We start from the raw sequence: 27,521 nt of genomic DNA, 5'->3' as shown, positions 1-27,521 counted from the left end.
CTAAATCCTCGTGTGAATGTGCAGAGCACAAAAGGGTTTTATCTGTTTGGTTTACCTAATTCTTTTTCTCTTATGTACAATTTTAGAAATGAAAGAAAAGCTTCAATGGCCCTGGTATGACAAATCTCTTCTGGCAAAATCTAACTCAAAAAAATGGCAAAGATAATGATATATATTCATAGGAAAAGTTTACCCTGAAGAAAGGCCTCCCCAGTTTTGACTCTCAAAACAATTTTAGAACTAAGCATTTGCTTTAATCCAGCACTCAGTTAGGCACCAAGTAAAGAAAGGCAAATAAAGCTGATTCCGGTCATAAGAAAAAAACCAAAGCTTTTTTGGGAAAAGCCACAGGTTTTTTTTTCTGGTTTCTGGCCTTTCTCACTCTATACCAGGGGTGGTAGGCTTTTTCTGTAAAGGGCCAGATAGTAAATATTTTAGGTTTTGTGGACCATAAGGTCTCTGTTGCAGCTACCTGACTCTGCCCTGCTGGTGTATTGTGAAAGCAGCCAGAGACAACATGTTAACAAATAAGCATGGCTGTGTTCCAATAAAACTTTATTTATAGACACTGAAATTTGCATTTCATGTGATTTTCAAACATCATGTAATCTTCTTTTCTTTTTCAACCATTTAAAAGTGCACAAACTATTTTTAGCATCTGAAGGATATAAATATATTTTAAAATGACACTGGCAGAAGCTTACTCAGAATCCAACAATTTGGGGAAAAACAATGAAGAGAAAAGATTTAGAAACTTAAAAGCATACAAACAGAAGACACTGAAAAAAATCAGGTTATAATCTAGTGAAACACTTTGAAACAGTATACTCATAGAAAGACAAACAAAATACTTTAAACAGCAGAGTGAAAAATGCTCTTCCTAGTTCCTGAAGAGTCATTTAGAGAAGGTCTTTTAAGTCCGGTGCTATCTCTCTAATAGTTGAAATAGCAGCATGCCTTGATAACAATTTGAAAAGACTACTTCAAGTTGATTCAGAGGTTTTACTCTCTGAAGAAAAAAGTATATATACTTTGTTAAACACACACATACTCGTAATCTTCTAAATTTTCTCCTTTTTTTGGCATCACATAAGAAATTCCAGATTTCAGCAGCAGTGTCCAGTTCTAGAAGTAACTGGAGTTTAGCAAACAGTGGGCTTCTGAAACGGAATTTCCAATGGTAATGATGGGATTCAAGACACACTGGCCCAAGATATGGCACTTGGAATCTGAGAAGACAGCATAAGCAGGCAGGTCACTCTGACCTCCCCTCAGCTCCCACAATTCTCCCGATTCTCCCTTAAAGCAGGTTGTAAACCCTAGAAAGGATTTTCTGACCTTCCCCTGAAACAGGTAAGGTGACTCTCATGTGCAATGCCTTCCCTATCCCCAGAGGAAAGGAGCATCCTTATTTCGGAAGATGCAGATCACAGAGAGAACAGGAACACCTAGCCCTAGCAAAGTTTACCCTAGTTCATTATCATTAGAGCTCATATTATTTTTCCAATCCCATTTCCCCACAACCATCCACATGCCATCAAACCTAGCATAAAAATACACAAGTTTAACCACCTCTTTGGGTCTTCACTCCCTTATAAAAGTTCCTGTGTCATGTAAAATTTATATTAAATAAATTTCTATGCTTGCTCTTGTTTATCTGTCCTTTGTTATAAGGGCCTCAGTCATGAACCTAGAATGAATGAGGAAAAGAGATTTTTCCTCCCCTACAGCAAAAACTCAAATGTTAAGATGATTCATTTATTATAAACACTGGCTATCTCTTTTTTAAATTAACTTATTATTTTAACTGACAAAAATTGTACACGTTTATCGTGTATAACATGATGTTTTGAAATACGAACACTGGCAGTCCATTTTTGCTGCTATAACAAAATATCACAGATTGGGTAATTTATAAACAATAGAAATTTACTTCTCACAGTTCTGGAGGCTGGAAGTCCAAGATAAAGGTGCAAGATCAAGCATTTGGTGTCTGGTGAGGGCCATCTTGCTGCATCTTCACGTGGCAGAAGAGGTTAACACTGTGTCCTCCCGCAGCAGAATGCCAAAGGGCAACAAGAGCCTAAGGGAGTTCCCTCCAGCCCTTTAGTCAGGCACTAATCTATTCATGAGGGTAAAGCCCCTATGACTTAATTACTTCACCCCTTAATACCACCCCCTATTACCACCCCTTAATACCACCACGATGGGGATTAAGTTGAATTCTGGGAGACATTGGGACCATAGCAGGATGGTCATTGCAGGATGGCTAAATAGAGATAATTAAAATATGCATTACCTCATATACTTATCATTTTTTGTGAAGAAAACATGTCAGATTTACTCAGGTGATTTTCAAGAATGCAATACAGTCTACAGTCATTTGTCAGTATCTGCAGGGGGACTACAGGCCCCCACTACCACCCAAGATACCAAAATCCATGGATGCTCAAGTCCCTGATATAAAATGGTAATAGTATTTCCATATAACCTGCATACATCCTCCCATATATTTTAAATAATCTCTAGATTACTTATAATACCTAATACAAGGTAAGTGCTATGTAAATGGTTGTCCTACTATATTTTCACTTGTATTCTTTTTTATTGCTGAATTGTTATTTTTTATTGTGGTTTTTTTTTTTTCAAATATTTTCTATTTGTGGTTGGTTGAATCCATAGATACAAAGGGCCAACTGTAGGTTGTTAATTATCTATAGTCATCATGTTGCACAACAGATCTCTCGAACTTATTTCTCCTGTCTAACTAACCTTTGCATTCTGTGACCAACATCTCCCCAATCACATCTCCTCCAGCCTCTGGTATCTACCATTCTACCCTCTGCTTCCATGAGTTCAACTTTTTTAGATTCTACATATAAGTGAGATTATATGGTATCTGTCCTTTTGTGCCTTGTTTCACTTTGCATAATATCACCTAGGTTCATCCATGTTGTCACAAATGACGGTATTTCTTTTTAAAAACTGAATAGTATTTCATTATGTATATATGCTATATTTTCTTTATCCATTCATCTGTTGATGGACACTCAGGTTGATTCTGTATCTTGGCTATTGTAAATAATGCTGCAGTGAACATGAAAGTGTAGCTATCTCTTTGATATACTGACTCCACTTCTTCTGGATATATACCCAGTAGTGGGATTGCTAAGACACAGAGTTCTATTTTAAATTTTTTGAGGAACCTCCATACTGTTTTCCATAATGGCTATACTGATTCACATTCTCACCAAGTATGCAAAGGTTCCATTTTCTCCACATCCTTGTCAGTACTTGTTACCTTTCATATTTTTAATAAGCACCTAGAATTCTAATAGGTATGAGGTGATATCTCATTATAATTTTAATTTCCATTTCCCTGGTGATTTGCGATGTTGATCATTTTTTCATATGCCTGTTGGCCATTTGTATGTCTTTTGAGAAATGTCTGTTCCCATCCTTTGCCCATTTATTTATTTATTTTGAGATGGAGTTTCACTCTTGTTACCAAGGCTGGAGTGCAGTGGCACAATCTCAATCTTGGCTCACTGCAACTTCCGCCTCCTGGTTTCAAGTGATTCTCCTGCCTCAGCCTCCCAAGTAGCTGGGAATACAGGCGAGTGCCACCACGCCTGGCTAATTTTTGTATTATTAGTAGAGACAGGGTTTCACCATGTTGGCCAGGCTGCTCTTGAACCCTTGACCTCAGACGATCCACCCGCCTCGGCCTCCCAAAGTGCTGGGATTACACGCATGAACCACTGCGCTGGCCGCCCATTTTTTAGTTGGGTTGTTTTCTTGCTATTGAGTTTTTACAGTTCCTGGTGTATTTTGGACATTAACTCCTTATCATATATATGGTTTGCAAATAATTTCTCCCATTCCATAGGTTACTTCTTTAATCTGTTGTTTCCTGTGCAGAAGCTTTTGTTTATCCCATTTGTCTATTGTATTTGTTGCCTGTGCTTTTGGGGTCATATCCAAAAAATCCATTGCCCAGACCAATGTCATAGAGCATTTCCCCTAGGTTTTCTTCTAGTAGTTTCATAATTTCGGTCTTATGTTTAAGTCTTTAATCCATTTTGAGTTTATTTTTATACATGGTGTGAGATGAGGGTCTAAATTCTTCTGCATATCCAGTTGTTCCAACACCATTTATTGAAAAGACTGTCCTTTCTCCAGTGTGTCTTATTGGCACCTTTGTTGAAAATCAACTGACCATAAATGTGTGAATTCATTTCTGGACTATCTATTCTGTTCCATTGGTCTATGTGTCTGTTTTTATGCCAACACCATGCTGTTCTGACTAGTATAGCTTTGTAGCATATTTTGAAGTCAGAGAAGGTAGTATGATGCCTCCAGTTCTGTTCTTCTTTGCTCAAGACTGCTTTGGCAATTCAGGGTCTTTTGTGGTTCCATATAAATTTCAGAATTGTTTTTTCTATTTCTATAAAATATGTCACTGGAATTTTGATAGTGATTGCACTGAATCTATAAATCACTTTGGGTAGTATGGACATTTTAACAGTATTAATTCTTTCAATCCATGAACACGAGGTTTCCTCCCATTTATTTGTGTCTTCTTCAGTTTCTTTCATCAATGTTTTAACAGTTTTCATTATACAGGTTTTTCACGTCCTTGGTTAAGTATTCCTAAGTATTTTTCTTTTGGTAGCGATTGAAAATGGGATTGTTTCCTTGATCTCTTTTTCAAATAGTTTGCTGTTTGTGTACAGAAACACTACTGATTTTTATGTTAATTTTGTATACTGCAACTTTACTAAATTTATTAGTTCTAATAGTTTTTTGGTAGAGTCTTTAGGGTTTCCTATATTTAAGATCATGTCACCTGCAAACAGGGATAATTTAACTTCTTTTTTTCTAATCTAGATACCTTTTATTTCTTTATCTTGCCTAATTATTCTGGCTAGAACCTCCAGTATTATGTTGAGTAAGAGTGGTGAGAGTGGGCATCCTTCTCTTGTTCCTGATCTTAAAAGAAAAAGCTTTCAGTTTTCCACTGTTGAGTATGAAGTTAGCTACGAGTCTGTCCCATATAACCTTCTTTGTGTTGAAGTATATTCCTTCTATACCTAATTTGTTGAGAGATTTTATAATGAAGGGATGTTGACATTTGTCGAAAGCTTTTTCTGCAACTATTTAGATGATCATATAGTTTTTGTCCTTCATTCTGTTAATGTGGTATGTCATATTTATTGATTTGTGTATGTTAAACCATCCTTGCATCCTTTGATCACAGGGAATGATTCTTTTACTGTGCTGTTAAATTCAGTTTGCTAGTATTTTGTTGACAATTTTTGCACCTATGTTGATCAAGAATATTGGTCTGTAATTTTCTATTCTTGTATCCTTATCTAGCTTTGATATCAAAGTAAATTCTGGCCTTACAAAATAAGCTTGGAAGTATTTCCTCTTCTTCAATTTTGTAGAAGAGTTTGAGAAAGATTGGTATTTGTTCTTTAAATGTTTGGCAGAATTCAGCAATGAAGCCATCAGGTTCTGGGCTTTTCATTAATGGGAGAATTTGTATTACTGACTCAATATCCTTATACATTACTAAGCTAATCAAAATATGTATTCTTGATACCATTGGATGGAATGTTCTGTAAATGTCTGTTAGGTCCATTTGGTCTAAAGTATAGTTTAAATCCACTGTTTCTTTATTACTTTTTTTTATCTGGGTAACCTGTCCATTACTGAAAGTGGGGTATTAAAGTTCTCTACTATTATTATATTCTAGTCTGTCTCCCCCTTCAGATCTATTAATATTTGATTTATATATTTAGGTGCTCCAGTGATTGGTGCATATATATTTACAGCTATTATACCTTCTTAATGAATTGACCCCCTTATTATTACATAATGACCCTCTTTGTCTCTTTTGACAATTTTTGACTTAAAATCTACTTGGTCTGACATAAGTATAGCCACTCCTACTCTCTTTTGGTTTCCATTTGCATGGAAAATCTTTTTCTAACCGTTAATTTTCACTCTATATGTGTTCTTAAAAAGGAAGTGAATCTTTTGTGGGTGGCATATAGTTGGGTCTTGTGCTTTTTATAAAACCCATTCAGACTCCCTGTCTTTTAACTGGAGAATTTAATCCATTTACATTCAAGGTAATTAATGATACGGTCTTGCTTCTGCCATTTCGTTAACTGTTTCCTGGTTGCTTTGTAGATGCTTTGTTCTTTCCTTCCTCTGGCTGTCTTCCAGTGTGATTAGGTAATTTTCTCTAGTGATATCCTTTGGTCCCTTACCTTTTATTTTTTGTGTATATACCATAGGTTTTTGTTTTATGGTTACCATGAAGCTTACAAAAACATTTTATAAATAGCCAGTTATTTTAAGCTGATAACAACTCAATTTTGATCACATACAAAAATTGTACACTTTACTCCACCATCACCCCCATATTTTAGTTTTTGATGGCACAATTTATGTCTTTTTGTTTTGTATATACTTTATAAGTTGTTATATCCATTTTAATAGTTTCATCTTTTAACCTCCAAACTAAAGATGTAAATGATTTACATACAACCATTACAGTACTGGAGATTCCAAATTTGACTATGTAAGTTTTATACTTTCATACGTTTCCATGTTATTATTAACCTTCCATTTCTTTCCACTTGAAGACTCCACTAGCCTTTCTTGTAAAAACAGGTGTGGTGGTGATAAACTTTCTCAGCTTTATCTGGGAAAGTATCATTCTCTCCTTCACTTCTAAAGAACGGTTTTGCCGGCTACACTATTCACTGTTAGCAATTTTTTTTTTCCATCAACATTTTGAACATATCATCCTACTCTCTCCTGGCCTATAAAGTTTCTGCTGAGAAATGTACTACTAGGCTTATTGAAATTGTCTTATATGTTATTTGCTTCTTTTCTCTTGCTGCTGTCAGGATCTTCTCTTTGTCTTTGATTTTTGACAGTTTAATTATAATAAGGCTTAGTGTAGTCTTGTTTGGATTGAATCTAATTAGAGACTTTGACCTTCCTGTACCTGGATATTATATCTTTCCCCAGATTTGGAAAGTTTTCTGCTAATATTTCTTTAAAACAGCTTTCTACCACTTTATCTCTCTTCCTCTGCCTTAACTCCTATTACTCAAATGTTTGTTCTTTTGATGCTGTCTCATAAATCCCATAAGCTTTCTTCATTCCTTTTCATTCTTTTTCTCCTCCAACTGTAATTTTAAATAATGTCTTCAAGTTTACAGATTCTTTCTTCTGCTTGATCAATTCTGCTGTTGATACTCTCTATTGCATTTTTCAGTCCATTAATTTTTATTTCAGCTCCAGAATTTAATTTTAATTTTTACTTTAAGTCCTGGACTACATGTGCAGGATATACAGGTTTGTTACATAGGTAAATGTGTGCCATGATGGTTTGCTGCACCTATCAACCCATCACCTAGGTATTAAGCCCACATGCATTAGTTATTTTTCCTAATTCAGCTCCAGAATTTCTATTTGATTTTTTAAAATAATTTCAAAATTTCTCATTTTGGTCATTTATTATTTTTCTGACTTCATGCAATTATTTCTCTGGATTTTCTTGAAGTTAGCTACCAGGTAGGCTGCTCTTACAGACCAGCTAGTGTGACAGTCACTTCAACTCCACCGAAGTCTGAATCTCAGCCTTAGAGGTGGGGAGGGCCCTCTTCCACATTCTTAGTGACTGTATCCTGCACTACCTTTCAACCTCAGAAAAAGTAGCTTCTGCCATTCCTGTATTACTTAGAGACCTCTTTTACCCCATTTAGTGGTTAACCATGGTTTGCTTTTCACCAGTTAAAAATTCTTTATATTGGCCAGGCATGGTGGCTCATGCCTGTAATCCCAGCACTTTGGGAGGCCAAGGCGGGCAGATCACCTGAGGTCAGGAGTTTGAGACCAGCCTGGCCAACATGGTGAAACCCTGTCTCTACTAAAAATATAAAAATTAGCCAGGCATGGTGGCGGGCACCTGTAATCCCAGCTACTCGGAAGGCTGAGGCAGGAGAATTGCTTGAACTCGGGAGGCGGAGGTTGCAGTGAGCCAGGATCGCGCCATTGCACCCCAGCCTGGGCGATGAGAGTAAAACTCTGTCTCAAAAAAAAAAAAAAGAAAAGAAAAGAAAAGAAAATTCTTTATATTAAGTTTTCCCTATTTAAATTACTGTGTGGTTTCTGTCTCCTGAATGAATTGTGACTGGCACATGATGGAATAAAAGGGCTCAAACAAATATGAAAGGCCTGAAAAGTCACATTTGCCCGTAGCACATGATTAATTAATAATAAAGAGATTGAAAGGGAAGAGATATGTTTAAAAACTAAATGAACAAAAATGTCCACGTCAATCACATTCAAAACCTTTATTTTACCTAATCATATTTCTTAGAAAACATCTTTCATTTTCTTTTGTATTTTTTTAAATTTGGTAACTGTTTAAAAAGAGACTGACATACACATAATGAAAATGCCGGCTATGTGTGAGACCTGAGGCAAGCAAGCGTCAGAAAATAAAGAAGCTGCAGCTAGCCCAGGTCAGGTCATCTAAGCCATGTGACTCCAATCAGATCTAAGAACTGGTAGTAGACTGATAGAGACAGGACCCTAGTGATTAGAAGCACAGACTGTGAGCCAGACTGTCAGTGTTTGAACCTCAGCTCTGCTACTGCCAAGCTGTGTGACCTTGAGCAATTTATCTAACACCTTAGTCTCTTCATCTGTGAAATGCAAATGATAACAGTAGTGCCTACCTCAAAGGGCTATTATGATAATAAAGTGAGTTTATATATCTAAAGCCCTTAGGCCAGTACCCAATTCAAATTCTCTTTCTAAACCTCCTCTTTACATCTACATTCTCAATCCATTTTTCTCCCCCAATACATTCTGATTTTGGAAAAGTTTAAGGAGACCTATGCTGCTCCAAAACTGCTCTCCAGCGTTTTATCCACCACCTTTGGCCCTCAACCTGGGCCTTGCTGTATGAAGAAGAGGTAAAGCATCCTCCTCCCTTAAAGGGCTATCATTTGTTTTCCAGGCCCATGGGCGTGAGACCTATTCAATCCAAAAAGAAGGAGGATGGCACAGTAGACAACTCTTGCTTCAATCAGCTTTCACCTCTTTCTTTTGGAACTTCTTTCCCCACTTCAGGTAATTCTGGTGTCCTAGAGGAAGGGCTCATGACCCAAGTTTGGCCAATAGTCTGAATCTGGAAGGAAGGTACAGTGTAGAAACTTGATTGAAGATGACCATCTGATGGCCTGAGATCCCCCACTGTTGCCTCATTCCTGCCCTTATTAAGCCCTGAAACCTTTATCATTCCTTCAAAGCTGTGAACTACCCAATATATTTCAGAGAAATTCCTATTTTTATGTTACACGAAGTTCTACTATTTGAACAGAAGAACCCATATGCATGCTGTTAGACTTGGATATCCCTTCGTTTCCTCATCTATAAAGTGTTTCTAAGATCCCTTCCAGCTCTAACCTTCTATAGTTCTAGCAACAGGACAAGTCACTGCAGGTACGCTCTACTTGATCTATAATTCCCCACAGCAACTTCACCATTACTACTCCGCACCCACAGACCTTATCAACAAATGGTAGAATTGGGAGATGCTTTTAAAGTCTTGTATTTAGGTTATAAAACCAGAAGCCTCTCATTTGTCACTTAGTACATCTCGGCGGTATTATTTTGGTAATGGTATTGCCACCCTCTCTGCTATGGTGCTGAGCATAAATAGAACATGAACATTTCCAGGAATTGTCAACTTGGCACTTCTTAGAAGGAGTTAAAGTTTCTTTCATAACATTAACAAAATAAAGCCTAGGAGTAAAACCTGCCCCAAACTTCTTCTAGAAACTACATTCCTTTTCAATTAAAATTTACTGTTCGAAAAAACACAACATACCTTTTTTTCTTTTTTTAGTCTGGGGGAAATGCCCTCAAAGAATCATATCTATACACTCCTTACTGCTTAAACTGAGGAACAAGCATAAACACAGCTGCCTATTAACATTATGTAAAGCAAACATTCCCACAGCTAGCTATAACAGCAGCCTACAAGTTTGAACTATACCCATAAAAAGAGAACACTACCTTGCTAAGCATTTGGTGAAACTCTGAAGCTGCACCACCAGAAAAGCTGGTTATTGGAACTGAGGGCTTTAGATAGCAAGATTTAAGAGCTGCAAAAGTGGGACTGGATTCCAGTATCAGGGGAGCCAACACACTATCTCCTGATCACAGCCAAGGAGATTTAGTCTTTTTTTTACTCTCAAAGTAGCAAGTTGAAATGGGAGAGATTCAGGGGCTCTGTTCCGTGACCCCTCCCCACCGTATGGTCTTCCATTAGACCCTAGCCTTCCCCCAACCAAAAAAAAAAAAAAAAGTATAAAATGAGAGATACAAGAGAGAGATACCAACCAGGAATCAGCCTTAGGACAAGAGGCAAGAAAGAGAAAGCCTCCTGAGGCTGTGTGTCTGGAAGAAACTGGAAGTGGGGGAGTTTCTGAAGAAGAATGAGGGTGATGGGCTGTGGAGCAGCCACAGGTTATCAGAATTAGGAAGAGGAGAAAACTGAATGCCGAGAAAGTGGTTTTATAAGATATGAATCAGTAGGCCTTGAAGTGAAATTTCACTTTATGTTGTGTGACTTTAAGTAAGTTATTTAACATCTATCTCTGTGCTTACATTTTCGCATCTGTTCAAAAGGGTAATAATACCACCTCCCTCATCAAGTTATTGTCAGGATTAAATGAATTAATAAACACAAAGGACTTAGAATATAGCTGGCAGACAGTAAGTCCCCACTAGCTATTATGATTATTTTACTGATGTTATCTGAAGTTATTTGTGAGACACAAAAGACCGCTTTTGCTTTTTTTTTTTTTTTTGAGACAGGGTCTCACTCTGTCACCCAGGATGGAGTGTGCTCTTGACTCATTGCAACCTCTGCCTCCTGGGTTCAAGTGATTCTTGTGCCTCAGCCACCCAAGAAGCTGGGATGACAGGTGTGTGCCACCATGCCCAGCTACTTTTTGTATTTTTAGTAGAAACGGGGTTTTGCCATGTTGCCCAGGCTGGTCTTGAACTCCTGACCTCATGTGATCCTCCCACCTTGGTCTCCCAAACTGTTGGAATTAACAGGCGTGAGCCAATGCACCTGGCCTGAAATTCATTTTTAATTATGAACAAAGACCATGAGCAGACAGACAGCCAGTCTGACAGACTAAGCCAGTCCCACTCTTCCCAACTAGCCATTTGTCTCTCCTTCTCTCTTCCATCCTCGAGCCATCTTCAGCTCACTTTTTAACTGAGAGGAGCATCCAACTCGTTCTTCAGCAGGAGATTCTGTCTCCATATGGACATAACCTGATCTACACAGCACAAGGTACTGCATGTAGTTTGTAATGACTGTACCAAACAATGTGAATAGCAATAAAAATAATTCCCAAATTCAAATTCACTAGCAATTCAAACTCCTCCAATTGTTGCCTCATGTGTGCAGCCTATATATCCCCATAGAGCCCTAATGGATTTTAATGTTGGTAGCAGCATCACCCCCTGTATGGGGTCTGAGATTCTGGAACATTCTTGAGCAACAATGCTCAGGAAATTCAAGGAATAAAAGGATTTGCGAACTAATATCCCTCTACACCCTGATTCCTACCACCCTTCCATCAGGTGCTACCTGAAAATAAGAACAATGCTTCAAGCAAGTACACAGCTTTGGAAAGCCAGGACTTGGAAGCAGTGAGTGAGGAAGGAGGCACGCTCCTAACCAGCTGGTCAGAGCTCAAGGCTCTCAACCCTGGCTGCAATTTAAGATGACCTCGGGAAGCATTTGTACATGTGCCTGACTTACACATGGGCATGCCCGTGTGTGCCTTTAACATCCCATTGCCCAGAACCCACCCTCCAGAGATCGTGTAATGGATTCACCTGGAGTAGAGCCTGGGCATCAGTAGTTTTGTAAAAGCTCCCCAGGTGATTCCAAAGCATAGCCACAGCTGAGCAACACTGAGTTAAATCAACCCTGATGTTCAATACAGTGTCTGATGCAGCCGAATGGTCTATACATCCACAGAAGGGAGAAAAAAAGGCATAGCCAGAATTTCTAAGTGAAAACAATATCAAATCCATGTTTTAAAGTGAAATGGAGGCATCTCTGCTGGGGCAAGACCTGTCACATGTTTGCTATTCCTAGAAAGACCTGCAATTAGCTGCCAACAGATGCATTATTTCATCAGTCCCATAAATACTCGATGAAAGTCTTCCGCTTTTCCTTTATGTCAGCCTTGCAGAGGTAGGAAGAAAAAAATCTTCTGATAAAATGCAGTACTGAACGATCATCATTTCCTTTTAAATGATTAAAATTAGCATTCATAAAAATAAAATATTTTAGTGAAATCTCATTCCAGCATACCTCTAAAGGCCCTTGGAAATTCTCCTCTTAAAATGAAAAAAAAAATGCATTAGTACAATTTTTTAAAAGCCTCTTTCAATTATTAACACTGCAGCATAATACAATTCCATTTCAAACTCAGTGGGAAGCCAAGATTGCGCAGCAGAAAAAGTCCTAAATCAAGAGTTGCAAAGCCTGGATTCTAGTCCCAGTAATAAATTACATTAACTAGCTGTGTGATCATGGGCAAGTTGACTTAATCTCCCTAGGCCTCTGTTTTCTCAGAGAAAAATTAGATGACCTGTGAGTCCCACCCAGTTCTAAAATTCATAATACCAGGATATGGCTCCATCTTGCTGACTTTGTTTCACTAGCAAGTAAATGTGTTTAAAATTTAGAGAACTTACGAATTTTGAAATTCTAGTTAATTTAACTAATTCCTATCACTGGGCATAAATTGAAAGAGCAAAACTGTGAAGCATCATGAAAACAGCTCTATCTACTATCTATACTAGAACTGGAGCCTTCCTGCTTTAACTATGCCAGCCAGGTGATGGCTCCTCCCCCAGATGCCTGTCTTTCTTTTTAAATTAAAAATATATATGATGAAAAGCAACTTTTGGCCACATCCTCACACCATTATTATTTTCTTTTTTTTTTTTTTTTTTTTGGGATGGAGTCTCACTCTGTTGCCCAGGCTGGAGTTGGCACAATCTCGGCTCACTGCAACCTCCACCTCCTGAGTTCAAGCAATTCTCCTGCCTCAGCCTCCTGACTAGCTAGGATTACAGGTGCCTGCCACCACACCCGGTTAATTTTTTGTATTTTTAGTAAAAATGGGGTTTCACCATGTTGGCCAGGCTGGTCTCAAACTCCTGACCTCAAGTGATTCACCTGCCTCAGCCTCCCAAAGTGTAGGGATTATAGGCATGAGCCACTACACCCAACCATTATTTCCGTTGGTTTTGTTTTTGTTTTTTAGACGAAGTTTCACTCTTGTCCCCCAGGCTGGAGTGCAATGGCGCGATCTCAGCTCACTACAACCTCCACCTGCCAGGTTCAAGCGATTCTCCTGCCTCAGCCTTCCAAGTAGCTGGGATTCCAGGCGCCTGCCACCACGCCTGGCTAATTTTTGTATTTTAAGTAGAGATGGGGGTTTCACCATGTTGGCCAGGCTGGTCTCAAACTCCTGACCTCAGGTGATCTGCCTGCCTCGGCCTCCCAAAATGCTGGGATTACAGGAGTGAGCCACTGTGCCTGGCCTATTTTTTTATAGTCTCCTTTATGTTGACACATTTCTACTTAAATGTAAGTAATGGTTTTTTCCTAAATAATTTGGTATACTTTCAATCTTATTTCCTATTCAATATTCCTATGAACATTTTTCTTTTTATTTTTGGTTGATACATAAAAATTGTATATATTTATGGGATACAGGGTAATATTTCAGTACATGCATACAATGTGTAATGATCAAATAAGGGCAATCAGTATATCCATCATGTCAAACATTTATTCTTTCTTTGTGTTGGGAATATTCAAAATCCTCTCTTCTAGCATTTTGAAAACACATAATAAATTCCTGTTAACCATATTCACCCTACAGTGCTAGGACATTAGAACTTATTCCACCCATCTAGCTGTAATTTTGTATCCATTAACCAACCTCCCCATCCCTGCCTCCCTCATACCCTTCCCAGTCTCTAATAACCACAATTCTAGTCTCTAAAAGTCATGTATTTTTAAAAGGAACTTCGTAAATAGAAAAGTTTTGCTTGCCATAAATGGAAGGAACCCATTAAGTTGACACAAAAAAAGCAATACAACTAGATTCTAGCTAAATACTGTTGCCCACAGAAGGCTTTAAGCATGAGGACCTCCTATCATTCTTACTGAACTTAAACAGAAATAGAAAGGAAATAACTTTCTCATCATGTAATTCAATATTACTTAATCCCACATCCACATATCAACTAAAGTCATGCTACAAGCCACCCAAGATCACGGCTGCACACACATCTCACATGTTGAGAGCAAAACAAAAGGTAGCCACTGAGTGCTGATGTGGAATGTGATTCATCCCAGGGAGGAAGGTGTCTTATTAGCCACATTGTCACCTGTGGCTCCCACTCGACTTCCTGTGTATTTGTGGTCCCCTCTATCTGAAAGCTCTCCTCCCTGTATCAACTCTGCAGCCAAACTCAGTTCTCTGCTCAGTGTCCCCTCATCAGAGAGGCTTTCCCTGACCACCCCCACCACCACACATACCGCTTCTCGTCATAGCGCTCTTCACCACCAAATGTTATTTATTCATTTGCTTATTATCTGTCCCTGCCCTTATCCCCTCCCTCTACTAGAATACACTGAACTCCATGAAAATAAGGGCTTTGTTTTGTTTACTGTTATATCTCCAGCACCTACTGTCTTGCACAGGGGTCCCCAACTCCCATACCGGTCCGTGGCCTATTAGGAACCGGATCGCAGAGCAGGAGGTAAGTGGCAGGCAAGCGAGGATTACCACCTGAGCTCCTCCTCCTGTTGGATCAGCAGTGGCATTAGACTCTCACAGGAGCATGAACCTATGGTGAACTGCGCATGCCAGGGATCTAGGTCGCGCACTCCTTATGAGAATCTAATGCCTGGTAATAATCTAAGGTGGAACAGTTTCATCCCGAAACCATCATTCCCCCCAACTCTCCCGTTGGTTGAAAAGTTGTCTTCCACAAAACCAGTCCCTGACGCCAAAAAGGTTGGGGACCTCTGGTTTAGCACATGGTCAAGACTCAGCAAATATTTGCTGGATGAACGCATGAATGCCCTCAGCTGATCTGGAGATCCTCCATTTGTCTTTATATACCCAGTACCTGGCATTCAGTAGGTCCTTAGGAAGTATATGAAAATCGGGCTGGGTATACACAGAAACCTGGGCCCTCTGCAGACTCTCCCTTTACCAGAGGGAAGGGTCTTGCTATGGATGCTGACCCACTGTTCTCACTCTAGCACACAGGACGCCACTAGGCAAACACTACTCAGTTACAGTGGAAGCACCTGGATAGACTGCAAGCTAGATACACTGAGACCAACACTGAACTTACATGCAGAGCAAGGTCAATTACGTGGTATGATTGGAGGAACCTATGAAAAGAATCCCAAGCTAGAAACCTCTCTAATAAACCCATCACAATATCTAAAATATCTGCCATTAAGAGCTCAGTGACTTTAGATGCATCCAAGTATGCAACTCAGAGCTAGAATGTATCTCAGGAGGGCGGCAGGTGTGGTTCTGTGTTGTCACTCAAGGCTGGCGCCACAAGGGGCAGGCAGAGCCCTTGAGTCCACAGGTAGAGGGGAAATGGACTAGCCAGTCCTGCGCACTGCTGTTGTAAGAGCAGCCAGGGAGTCCAGGGCACAGAGTCTATGGGGAGGACAAGATCAAGCCCAGAGAAGGTTGAAGCAAGTGTCAGCTTAGGGACAGCCATTCCAACAGGCTCAAGAGTTGAGACATCCAATGCTGATGCCGGAGGCACTGAGCTGTGTTCCCAGAGCTCTGTTCTTCACTCTCGCCATGGCTAAGAATACATAAAGCATGAATCAAACCAACGGAGGAGAGAAAAACAAAAACACTCCCAAGCTTAAAGGAAGACTGGGGCAAAAGGCAGAGAATCATGGCAGACACCCAGACCCACAGCCAGGGCCAACACAGTGGAACAGGGAGGGGGTCCTGTGGCCCAGGAGTCACTCCCACCGTGATTTACGCTGAGTCCCACCAGATGGGGAGGCTGGGCTGCCATCAACCTCCTTTCCAGATCCAGATTAGCTCAGGCACTGGAGGGAGCTTGTCAGTGCCGACAGGCCCCATGAGCAGTGAGAAGCCAGGCAGGCAGGCACAGGCTGCCTTCACCCAGACACAGCACTGTCCCTATCTCCTAAATGACCTGACAGGAGCCCAGAGAGGATTTCCAGCTGATCTAATGTCTAGTATGTGACCTTGGCCAGAGAGACAAACCATGAAGTGTTCTCTCCACGGTGCCAAGGTGGATTAAGTCATTTTATCACCAGAATTCCTCTTTTAAAAGGTAAGAGTCCTTACAGGGTGAGAAAAACACAAAACCAATGATCCATTAACAACTTTAACAACTTAAACCTTTTTTTTTTCCTAACAGAGATTGGGAGACTAGTCACAGAGGCAGATTCTGAGAGAATCAAAAGGTTTAGGGTGTTTTTCTATGTTTTGAGATTTGATGGGGGTGGGGTTCAGAAGAGTAGAGAAGAACAAGATACAGCTCAATTCTCTAAAAAAATTACATCCAGCACATAAGTAAAAAGCAACTAACCAGGATCAATCACCAAAATAAAGCCTCTGAGACAGCTCAAAATTTACAAGTGAAACAACAAAAATTAAAACAACAAACCAATAAAGGGGAAACCAAGCATCTCTGGGAAGACCAACACAAGAAAACCTTAGTAAGATAAAATCAGTTCATTCTTAGAGAAGGATCAACGTCTTGGCTAAAAAAGAAGGCCATTCCTTCCCATTTGTTCTCAAGGCCTCCCAAGAGACTACTGAATCCATACAAATTAATTAATAAGTATGATCAAAATGAGGAAAAGGTAAGAAGAGTTTAATGTGTACATACATTAAGAGGTTAATGTGTACACACATTCTCCTATAGTCTAGATCCTCAAAACTCAAAGATATCTTTACAAAAATTTAAGCGGACTATTTTAAATCTTACTAAAATTACTCAATTACAACACTGGAGAAGCACTGAGGTCTTAGGCAGTAGGTTCTGGATTTCTTTTTTATAGGGACGTTAAATTGAAGGGATTTCAACTCTGATACTCTTCCCAGGATTTACAAAATAACAAAACCTAGGTTTCCAATTCAGTAAATCCCAATTTAATTTTAGAATTAAAATATTGCCACCAATTAAATTACTTTAAACATGTAAAAAATATTTTAAGGTCTGAAACAAGAGAAACTGTTAACTATCAAGTTTAAATGCATCATTTCTTCCATTACTTCCACCCTTTCCTTCCCCCACACATAAAAAACAGTATATCTCTCTATATATACATATATATATATATATACACACACACACCTCTAGAACTTATGGTATACAGGATTTTCAAAAACATATGAAGATTTTAAAAGTGATTTTTAGGAGATAGGAAACTATAAAGTGGAGAAGTGAATGAATGATAAACCCGCAATTCAGGGCTTTTCACTGAGTGGGGGTTGGGAATGAGACAAGATTGGGAAGGAGTGCCCGGGGTTTTTAAAGGCAATCGTAATATTATTTTTCTTAAACTGAGTGAGGAGGAGACGGGTGTTCGCTGTACCATTATTCTCCATATCTTACTTATATTTTGTAATATTATTTAAAATAGTCAATATTTAATAAATACAAGTCTTTTTTGAAAGAATTTATGTGATTGTCACCGTGGAAGGTATTCAAAGACATATATAAATCAAACCCTCACTTCAGAATGTTTTTTTCAATAGCAGTGTTACTCAGTAAAAAGTAAAACAATTAAGATGACTGTACGAATTTGTTTCAGAGCCAACCTTCTACAGAATTAACAAATCTTGAGAAAAACCTTATTTTTCTAAACTTCTACACAGATATGCTCAATTTTTTTCCCACCATGTACTGCTTCATTCTGTTTGCTTTTTTAAAAAGCTGTTTTTCCTCAGCTTCTCTGTAACTTTCATCATTTTGTAAAAAATGCCTTAATTCTTTCTAACTCTCTGAATGAATCTGAAGAAATAATGGGGTTATGGCCGAGCATGGTGGCTCACGCCTGTAATCCCAGCACTTTGGGAGGCCGAGGTGGGCGGATCATCTGAGGTCGGGAGTTTGAGACCAGCCTGACCAACATGGAGAAACCCCATCTCTACTAAAAATACAAAATTAGCCGGGCATGGTGGCACATGCCTGTAATCCCAGCTACTCGGGAGGCTAAGGCAGAATTGCTTAAACCCGGGAGGCAGAGGTTGCAGAGAGCCGAGATTGCGCCATTGCACTCCAGCCTGGGCAACAAGAGTGAAACTTCATCTCAAAAAAAAAAATGGTATTATACCTCTACGAATGACATACAACAGCATGATCTGTATCACCCAAAATGACCATAAAATTAAATTCAGTATTTTGATAGTGAAAGGCTTTCAGTTCACCTGTTTTGTTGTTTCCAACTATATGAGGCCAGCAGAAACCTCTAAGTCAAATATCAGGAAAACACCAATAATTTTTTAACATTTCTCCAACTCTATGTTATCTATTCTGCTTTCAATAAAGTCATAAAAACATCTAGATACATTTTGTTCAGACATGTGGAGTATTTAATTTTGTAAGGACAATCCAAGCAGTGAATTCCAGTGGTCCTCAAAAGCCAGCTACGTCTAATATTTCAAAAAGCCTAAAGATACATTTACCTGTAACGAGTCCAGACTAGGAATGAAAATACTTTTGCTTTTTCCAGTGGGATCTTACCAGGTCTTCCTAAAGTTAGCTGGCTATGTCATGCTGATCAGGTATTCAGACATATGTCAAAATATGAGGTCCATGGAGCAAAAATAGTAAAAGTGGTCTTATTATCAGTATTCATTTTTTTTAACCAGTATTTAAAAAATAGCAACCACGAAGTCTGGGGCCCACTGAACCGGAATAGTTCTATCACTCTTATGAGAAACCCCAGAGAACCTTGATTCTCTAACTTTGTTAAAAATTTGCAAGCCAACTTTCAATTACTTTTTTTTTTCAATTTTTAATTTTTGCCAGTTCAGTTCTCTGCCCCTCTATCTTTGTAAAACAGAGTCAAGGGAGGTGAAGAAGCAAGTGTTTCCATATCACATCTTCTTCCTGCTACAAGCCAGGCTAACAAAACCAGAACTGTTTCTCTCTTCTCCAGCTTCCAAATCTCCTTCCAATTAAACTGAGACCCTCCCCAAACTATTGCTCTTTGCAAAATTAAATACTCCAGTGTCTGAACAAAGCGAAACTAAAAAGGACACTTTAAACGAATAACCTTTAAAAACAAACTAAGTCAGCCTTCAAAATAATCCCCTTTGGCCACACAGGACAGCCCAGGGGACAGGTGCAGGGCATGCCTTCCTAGAGGCTGTCTCCTCCTCCATGAATCTGACCTTTTCCAGCTGGTAGCTCTGGCACCTCACAAATCAGTTGTCAGTAGGCCGAATGCCTGCTTTCCCATCTGCACTTTCCAAATGGCTCCTGATGCCAACGGCTGAGATATGACCTGGCTCTCTGATGAGAACATGCTTCCCAAGTGACATGCCAGGTTTCCTGGAAGCATTTCTAAATGCATTCTCTGAGCTCCCTCCCTCACCTCCCAGTCACGGTTCATTCTTCCTTCCCTGCACTTCCTAATGCCACCTCCTGATCCTATTCCTCCAACGTCATGTCCCTTCAGTCCCAAATCCTTACCCACTTTCATCAACCATTGACCCTTGTCCTGCCTTACATCCCAACTTCAAATCCAAAGGGCATAGTTCTGGCTAGGTGTGGTGGCTCACGTCTGTAATCCCAGCACTTTGGGAGGCGGAGGTGGGTGGATCACCTGAGGTACGGAGTTCGAGACCAGCCTGGCCAACATGTTGAAACCCCATCTCTACTAAAAATACAAAACTTAGCAGGGCACGGTGGCGAATGCCTGTATTCCCAGCAACTCGGGAGGCTGAGGCAAGTGAATTGCTTGAACCCAGGAAGCAGAGGTTGCAGTGAGCCAAGATCACACCATTGCACTCCAGCCTGGGCAACAGAGCGAGACTCTGTCTCAAAAACAAACAAACAAATAAACAAACAAAAAAGCAAAGAGCATAGTTACAACATTTTGGAGCTGGTTCAAAGTGATCTTTCTGAGGCCTACCTGCAGGCAGGTCGGTCATGGCCTCTTCCCTTGCCTTCTTCAGCTTCTCCCTGACCCAGGGAAACTCCTGTAGGGAATCTAGGAATGTATCAAATGCTTTAGGGCCCCTGGAAGGTAGGATATCCAGCAGGAGCATTGTTTTCCGGAGGCCTGTGGTTTGAGCATTGATTTCTTGAATATGGTTTTCCGTCAAGATTCCTTCCTGGTAGAGGTACTGAAGAACCAGTCCCTCCACCAATACCTCTGCACCCAGCTCCAGGCGAAGTGAGCGGAGTACTTGTTTGTCTCTGGCCTCCATTTCTCCCTGGAAAGAGCCAAAATCACAGCTCAAATTACAGACATGTTGATGTGGCCCTAAAGACAGTGTCACTGCAATGTAAGTTCCTTCAGGTCAAGCACATCTTTAAACCATAGCAGACTGCCAGGTCATGGTATTTAATTCACTGGTTAAGCCAAGCCAGGTTAATTTTGAATGTTTCCTAACATAATGAACAACAATGAAGATGAATCATCTTTTCTGTTTCTGCTTTTCACACAATGGGGTCCCAGCTCAATTCCTCGTTCAATAAAGAAATTTGGAAAAAGAAAAAAAAAAAAAGTGGGTCAGAGACCCTTCTGAAAAAGCAATTTTTATCTGAAGATTACAGAGCAGCACTAATTTTAACATGCTGGAGAAGAAATGGTGGTTTTATTTTCACATTGCCCTCGTCAGACCTGCACCACCACCACCAAGGCAGAAACTGCCAAGGTGGATGCAGGTGCCCTTTTTTTGATCACAAGTATTTGCAAAACCTGATCAGTAATAGGAGTGCAGGACAGAAATCAGCAGGTTCAGAATTTAAGGCTCTTTTCGCTAAAAGTCCTCTACACGATCACCTTTAAGAAAATTGTTGTTTGTGCCCAGTCTACAATAAACTTTACACAATATACAGTCACAGACTCCATTCCTTCCCACTAAGAATTCCGAATCTCCAGCACAACACTGTCGTGGCCACACATGCATGGGACATTTTATGGGATTTTTTTCTTTCAAAAAAAGCTCACACTCCAGCACTGGTCAGTAGCCAGGCACGATTTGAAGGTGCAGTTCCACCACCCCTGCACCAGTGTGCTGTGGCTAGGTTGTGTGTAAGGCAGTGAAGGTTAAGTGACCGGGAAGGCAGGCAGGGATGACAGATGGGGCTTCAGACACACCCGGGCAGTACGACCACGGCTAGGCGACACCCGATCCCACACTCCCCCTCGCAACCCTGTAAAGTTCAGGAGGTGACAGGTGAGGAGGGGAGGTGTTCACGTTTGGCTGTGAGCGCCCATTGGGAACTTTTTTAAAAGTCTCTGCTTCGGCCGCTGAAACCCTTGTATCAAACAGGAAGACTACGGGCGGTTTCTGCGGCAACTTGACCCGCTAAAGAGGGAGTGCTGGGAATGAACTTAAGAGCGGACCAAGGGGAGAGCGGGCCTCCGGCACTGCCGCAGCCACCCAGCCTTGGCCCGGATCGGAAATGCGGAGCAAGTTAGCGGGGCGGGGAAGCCCCCGCAGGGCCCAGGTCGCAGACGCTACAATGCAGGACTTTCAAAGAAAGATGGATTCCTGTTACTTACGTCTGCAACCACGTATCTTTGGGGCGGGGGAGAAAAACTGCAACCGGAATCCTGACTGTTAGGGAACCTGCCCCATAAGCACCATCTTTGTTAATGGCGAAAACCCTAAACAGGAAGTGTTGACACCATCTTTGTTGAGGGCAAGTACAGGAAGTGCTGTCGCCATTTTTATTGAGCGTTCAAGGGTCGGATCGAAGCTCTTCCCGCCATGCTTACTGTGGGTAAACAATTCAATAACGGGGAGATGGACAACCGTAGCGTCACTTAAAGGGTATCTAAGTAATGGAGTAATTGAATCATTGCATTTTAACACAGTAACTCCATCAGGGCCTTGCACACAATTGACCTAACAGAGAGGCAGGTCAAAAGCCACCCTAATAGAGAAGCCTTCTCTGACCTATCTGATTAAAACGGCAAGACAGCTGCGCTCATTTCCTGCACTCCCCATTAACCAGCTTTATTTTTTACGCATCACCATCTTATTAAAACTTTTCACTTATTCATTTGTTTATCCTTCTGCTTCCCTCCATTAAAATGCAAGGTCATTTATTTATATCAAGGGTTCCTGCCCGCAAAGAGTTTACAAATCTGTCAGTCGGATTTCATTGCAGCACTCAGCTAGTTACTCCTAGTCAGAAAGGGATTCGTTAGGGGGAATTGGGGACATTCGAAATCATTGGAAAGGCTGGAGAAGGGCTGAGCTGAACATCCATGGATGACTACCTAGATAAGATTGCTGATTGTGGCTGCTGCCCACAATCAGGAAGATGGCGTCAGGAAGTTGCCATGCCTCGTCCCCAACCTCCTCTCAACACCGACAGAACAATTAACAGGACACTGGAACACTGCTGCAAAAAACGGTGGTCTCCACGGCTGCATTTGCCAGCAGCAAGAAAACAGCACCTGCAAATCTTGCTTTGCTGCGTGCAATTGGTGAGACCAATTTGACATGCAGAATATTAGCAGCAAGGATGTCTAGAGCATGTAGTTGGTAGCTTTCCAGCTTGTGAAACACAAAAAGGTATAGTAAATGAGGGAAGGCCTGACACTTAAAGCCAATCTACTGCATCCACCACATTTTCAATGTGGAAAGCAAGAAAAAATGCATGACCCAAATACAGAGAAACACAGGAATGCCAAATTGGGTGTCCTTCCTCACATTCCTTTGTGAAGCGAGGCAGGCGATCAATAAATACATTCATTGATTCATTTTTAAATCAATTGGATGATACATACAGAAAGTCATATGCTTACTAAAAATCAGTTGACAGTACAGGGGGAAAAAACTCCTAAAATATTATTTCTGCAAAGGTTTTCACAGCCAAACCCTTTGGTGGAAAATGAAAATATCTTTGCTAAGCAAATCAATGGAGAACAGTTCTGAACCTCCCTCCTCAAAACCTTCTAAAAATTGTATTCAATTTACAGTGTTACTATGCCAGTTACCATTTTACTACACCATTAATGACAGTATTTTTACCTATGTGGCAAGTATTATTATTATTACAGTCATGCATTGCATAACAATATTTGGGTCAATGACAGACTGCATATATGATGGTGGTCAGAGCAATAGGCTATGCTATATGGCCTAAGTATGTAGTAGGCTATACCATCTAGGTTTGCATAAGTACATCCTATTTTGTTTGCACAATGACACATTTTTCACAATGTATCTCCACTGTTATAACTGTATTAGCATTTGCATGTATAAAGACTGTGGAATCAGAATGGTCAGTTGTCTTAGGCAAAATCTCACAGCTAATATAGAGCAAAACTTGAAGTCTAATGAAGTTTCTCTGATTTCATGCTCTTTCCAATACACCATACAACCTTGTATAGTGAAGAGTTTATTGTTCTAATGATAGCCAAATATTATTTGCAAATCATCCTGTTGCCACCTCCCATTCTTGATACTCTTGAGTTCCAGGTGCTCTCTTTTCTCTCCCTTTTCCCCTTTTGCTTGAGAATCATTGTCCTTTCCTCAGCAAGATTTCCCATCTGTACATAGACAAGTGTTAGCACCATTCTTTGTCTTCATCCAGATAAAGTGCAGACCACTTGCAACACTGCCAAGCGTTGAAGTTTACAGGTTAAACATCCCTAATACAAAAATTTGAAATCCAGAATCCTCCAAAACCTGCCTGAGAGTGGTGGCTGACACCTGTAATCTCAGCATTTTGGGAAGCCAAGGCAGGCAGATCGTTTGAGCCCAGGAGTTCAGGGCCAGCCTGGGCAACATAGGGAAATCCCATCTCTACAAAAAATACAAAAAATTAGCCAGGCATGTTTGTGTACGCCTGTAGTCCCAGCTTCTCAGGAGGCTGAGGTGGAGAATCAATTGAACCCGGGAGGTGGAGTTTGCAGTGAAACAAGATCATGCCACTGCACTCCGGCCTGGGCGACAGAGAGAGACCCTGTCTCAGAAAAAAAAAAAAAAAAAGAAAAAGAAATGCTCCAAAACCTGAAGCTTTTTGGGTGTCAACATGACACCACAAGTGGAAAATTCCACACCTGACCTTATGTGATGGGTCTCAGTCAAAACACAAACCTTTGTTTCATGTGCAAAATTATTTAAAATATTGTATAAAGTTACTTTCAGGCTATGTGTATAAAAAGTATATATGAAACATAAGTTTTGTGCTTAAACTTGGGTCCCATCCCCAAGTTACCTCATTATGTATATGCAAATATTCCAAAATCCCAAAAAATCCAAAATCCAAAACACTTCTGGTCCCAAGCATGTTGGGTAAGGGATCATCAACCTATACTAACTTTTTTAGAGAGGAAAAGCAAGTGGATTTTTTTCTAACTGTGAACTTCGATAAATTTCAAACATATAGGAAAGTTGAAACAAATAGCGCAATAAACGCCCATATAAAGTTTCCTATTTCTTGATGACTCATCATATTTGGAAAGGCTTGAGATCTCCTAGGAGCTAGAAGGTGAGCCTTGATGATGATGCCCAGGAGGAGGTGGGGAACCAACAATAGGATCCGTGAGGGTTCACAGAAGAGAAGCAGCCAGAGACAGCAGGAGAGTGTCAGGGCAGCAGCCGAGGGGCATGGCGTCCTATGGTAAACAACCTGAAAGGGTGGCCATTAAAGATCTGACTTAAATCTGCAGCGTGAAGTCTTTAATCATCAAATGCCTCTTCCCATGGCAAATACAGATGAGGATCCATGCTGTCTCTTAAGCAACTAGGCTGAACGACTAGCCCACTGCCATCAGCCACCCCACCTCAGCATACAGCGATACTTCATGGCAGTACACCAAAGACCCAACTTTACTTAGACAGATTAGCTAAGGCCAGAGGGCTTCTAAGGAATGGAACACAGATCAGAATCATTATCACAGGTGGTTACTCCTCCGCTCTGGCCAGACCCTCTGTAATCTGAAATTGTGCCCCCACGGAGGATTAAGCACCTGTTACCCAGTGGTAACGAATCCACAGGAAGGACAGATATTTTCATTTTTCTCTCTCCCCTAGTACGTTTACTTGTGTCAAAATATCCCTATTGTGAGTTTGCAAAATAAAGAGTCAAAAAGAACAAATGCAGTATTTTTCTCTTTTGGTTTGGTCTTTGGTTTTGCAGCCTTCAAAAAATAAATAAAAGGAATTGGATGTTTTGGTTCTTCCTGTTTCATTGATGTAGAAATTAAGTCATGGGGAAAACCAGAGTCTTTTCAAGCATACTTGAAACATTTATTAAAATAGATCATAAATCAGGTCACAAAGAAGCATTAATAAATTCCTGAAAATCACTAGCATACAAACTATGTACTCTATAATTATACAATAAAATTAGATATTTTGACAAAAGGATAGCTTCCATAAATCCCATAAATTTGGAAACTAAATAAAACAATTCTTAAACCCTTGGGTTTAAAAAAAAGTCACACCTGTATAACTAAAAAAATATAGAAAGAAAGAAAGAAAAAGAAAAACGTGATAGTAGAGAAACCTGGCAAACATCGCCTTAACCAAGTGATCAAGGTTAAACATCCCCAGTAATTAGTCATGGAGATATCATGTGCTCCAATACGATGTGACAAGAAAGGCATATCTCCTTTGCAATATTCTCCTTTAAAATTCATAACCTCAGTGTTTTTGTAAGAAAACATCAGACAAACTCAAACTGAGAGATATTCTGTTAGGTTGTTGCAAAACTAATTGTGGTTTTTGCCACTACAAAATATCTGACAAGTACTTTCAAAAATGTCAAGGTCATGAAAGACTGAGAAATTGTTACAGATTGAAGAAGACAAGGAGGTGTGACAACTTGAGGCAGGGAAGGAGCAAGAGAGGGAGGATCAGAAGAGAAAGAAGGAGAAAAGGAACGCCATAAAGGACTTGCTCATAGTCAGGGAGAAATGAAAACTTCTGGGACCAAATTCCTAGTCCCCATTTTATCTTAGCTATTTTCTTGACATGCAGCATAGAATTTCATATGGTCTCTATTTCCTGGACCAACGCTCCCCAAAAAGAGATGAAATAAGAATTTGTCAAAAGAAATACAGACATCTATCCCTGTAACTGTAAATCCTTAAAAAAAAAAAAAAAAAACTCACTTGGAATATGCAAGTGTTGCCTCTTTCTGTATAACTTTTGATTAAGATATGCTGTAGATAATATCATCTGCACTAATAAATTATTATTTTACTAAGTTATGAATTCCAATGATTCATTCAATTCTTTGCTATCTAATTTTCATCTTAATTACTGTTTGTTGTAAAAATCCTGAGACTATTTACAAAAACCTTTTAAAAGAGCCAAATACATTATTATGCAGAGTATCATGTACTAATTTAATACTCCAACAATTCTAGAAATTTGAAGCATTACACCATAAGACTTTAGTGGTGGTAATACTAGGACTATTATAATTTATTAATAATTGACAACAAGAAGTTTCTATTGAGCATTGATTACATGCTATGGTCAGCTAGGGATAACCCACTGAAAGACAGAGATGGTCTTAGTCTTCATGGAACTTAGAATCCAGTGGAGAAAACAAACTTTAACAAGGAAACAAAACAAAAGTAATAATTACAAATTACTGTAAGTGCAATGAAGGAAAGGTGCTTTAATAAGATAAACTGGTTCAGGGGCTGGGAGATGGGAGCTGATTCTAATTCAGTCTTCGGAGAAAGCCTCTCTGAGGAGATGACCTTTCTCCTAGTTTTCTTCCAAAGACTTGGCAGGAGTTATAAAACTGTACTACACACGTTTAAAAGATGTCCGGGCATAGTGGCTTACGCCTGTAATCCCAGCACTTTGGGAGGCCGAGGCAGGCAAATCACTTGAGGTCAGGAGTTTGAGACCAGCCATGGCCAACATAGCCAAATCCCGTCTCTACTAAAAATACAAAAATTACCCCACCGTGATGGCACGCGATTGTAATCCCAGCTACTCGGGAGGCTGAGGCAGGAGAATCACTTCAACCTCGGAGGTGGAGGTTGCAATGAGCTGAGAGCATGCCACTGGACTCCAGCCTGGGCAACAGAAAGAAACTCTGTCTCAAATAAGTAAATAAATAAATAAATAACAGCTGGATTAAAAAAAAAAACAAAAATCAAGAATTTAAGGTATTAGGACACAAAA

General features: G+C 40.0%; 1 protein-coding gene across 8 annotated transcripts in view; it reads right to left on the bottom strand.

Moving 5' to 3' along the window:
- The window catches only part of CRADD (CASP2 and RIPK1 domain containing adaptor with death domain), a 222,240-nt gene extending 197,904 nt beyond the window's left edge, over positions 1-24,336 (bottom strand). For 5 of the 8 annotated variants that reach the window (XR_008538553.2, XR_001708186.4, XM_063785999.1 and 2 more), the window contains exons 1-2: positions 21,917-22,032; positions 20,315-20,618 (exon numbers count right to left, since the gene is read on the bottom strand). Coding sequence is in view for 5 of the 8 variants with exons in the window: in XM_063785999.1 (XP_063642069.1) it covers positions 20,315-20,612 (298 nt within the window). In the remaining 3 variants the exon portion in view is untranslated. Of the gene's footprint in view, positions 1-20,314; positions 20,619-21,916 lie in introns of all 8 variants that reach the window. The other 3 variants (XR_008538554.2, XM_016923994.4, XM_509268.9) reach the window with 2 other exon arrangements.
- Between the last annotated feature and the right edge of the window lie 3,185 nt (positions 24,337-27,521).

This window comes from Pan troglodytes, chromosome 10 (genome assembly GCF_028858775.2).
Source record: "Pan troglodytes isolate AG18354 chromosome 10, NHGRI_mPanTro3-v2.0_pri, whole genome shotgun sequence".
NCBI lineage: Eukaryota > Metazoa > Chordata > Mammalia > Primates > Hominidae > Pan > Pan troglodytes.
This window is presented reverse-complemented; position numbering and strand designations above follow the sequence as displayed.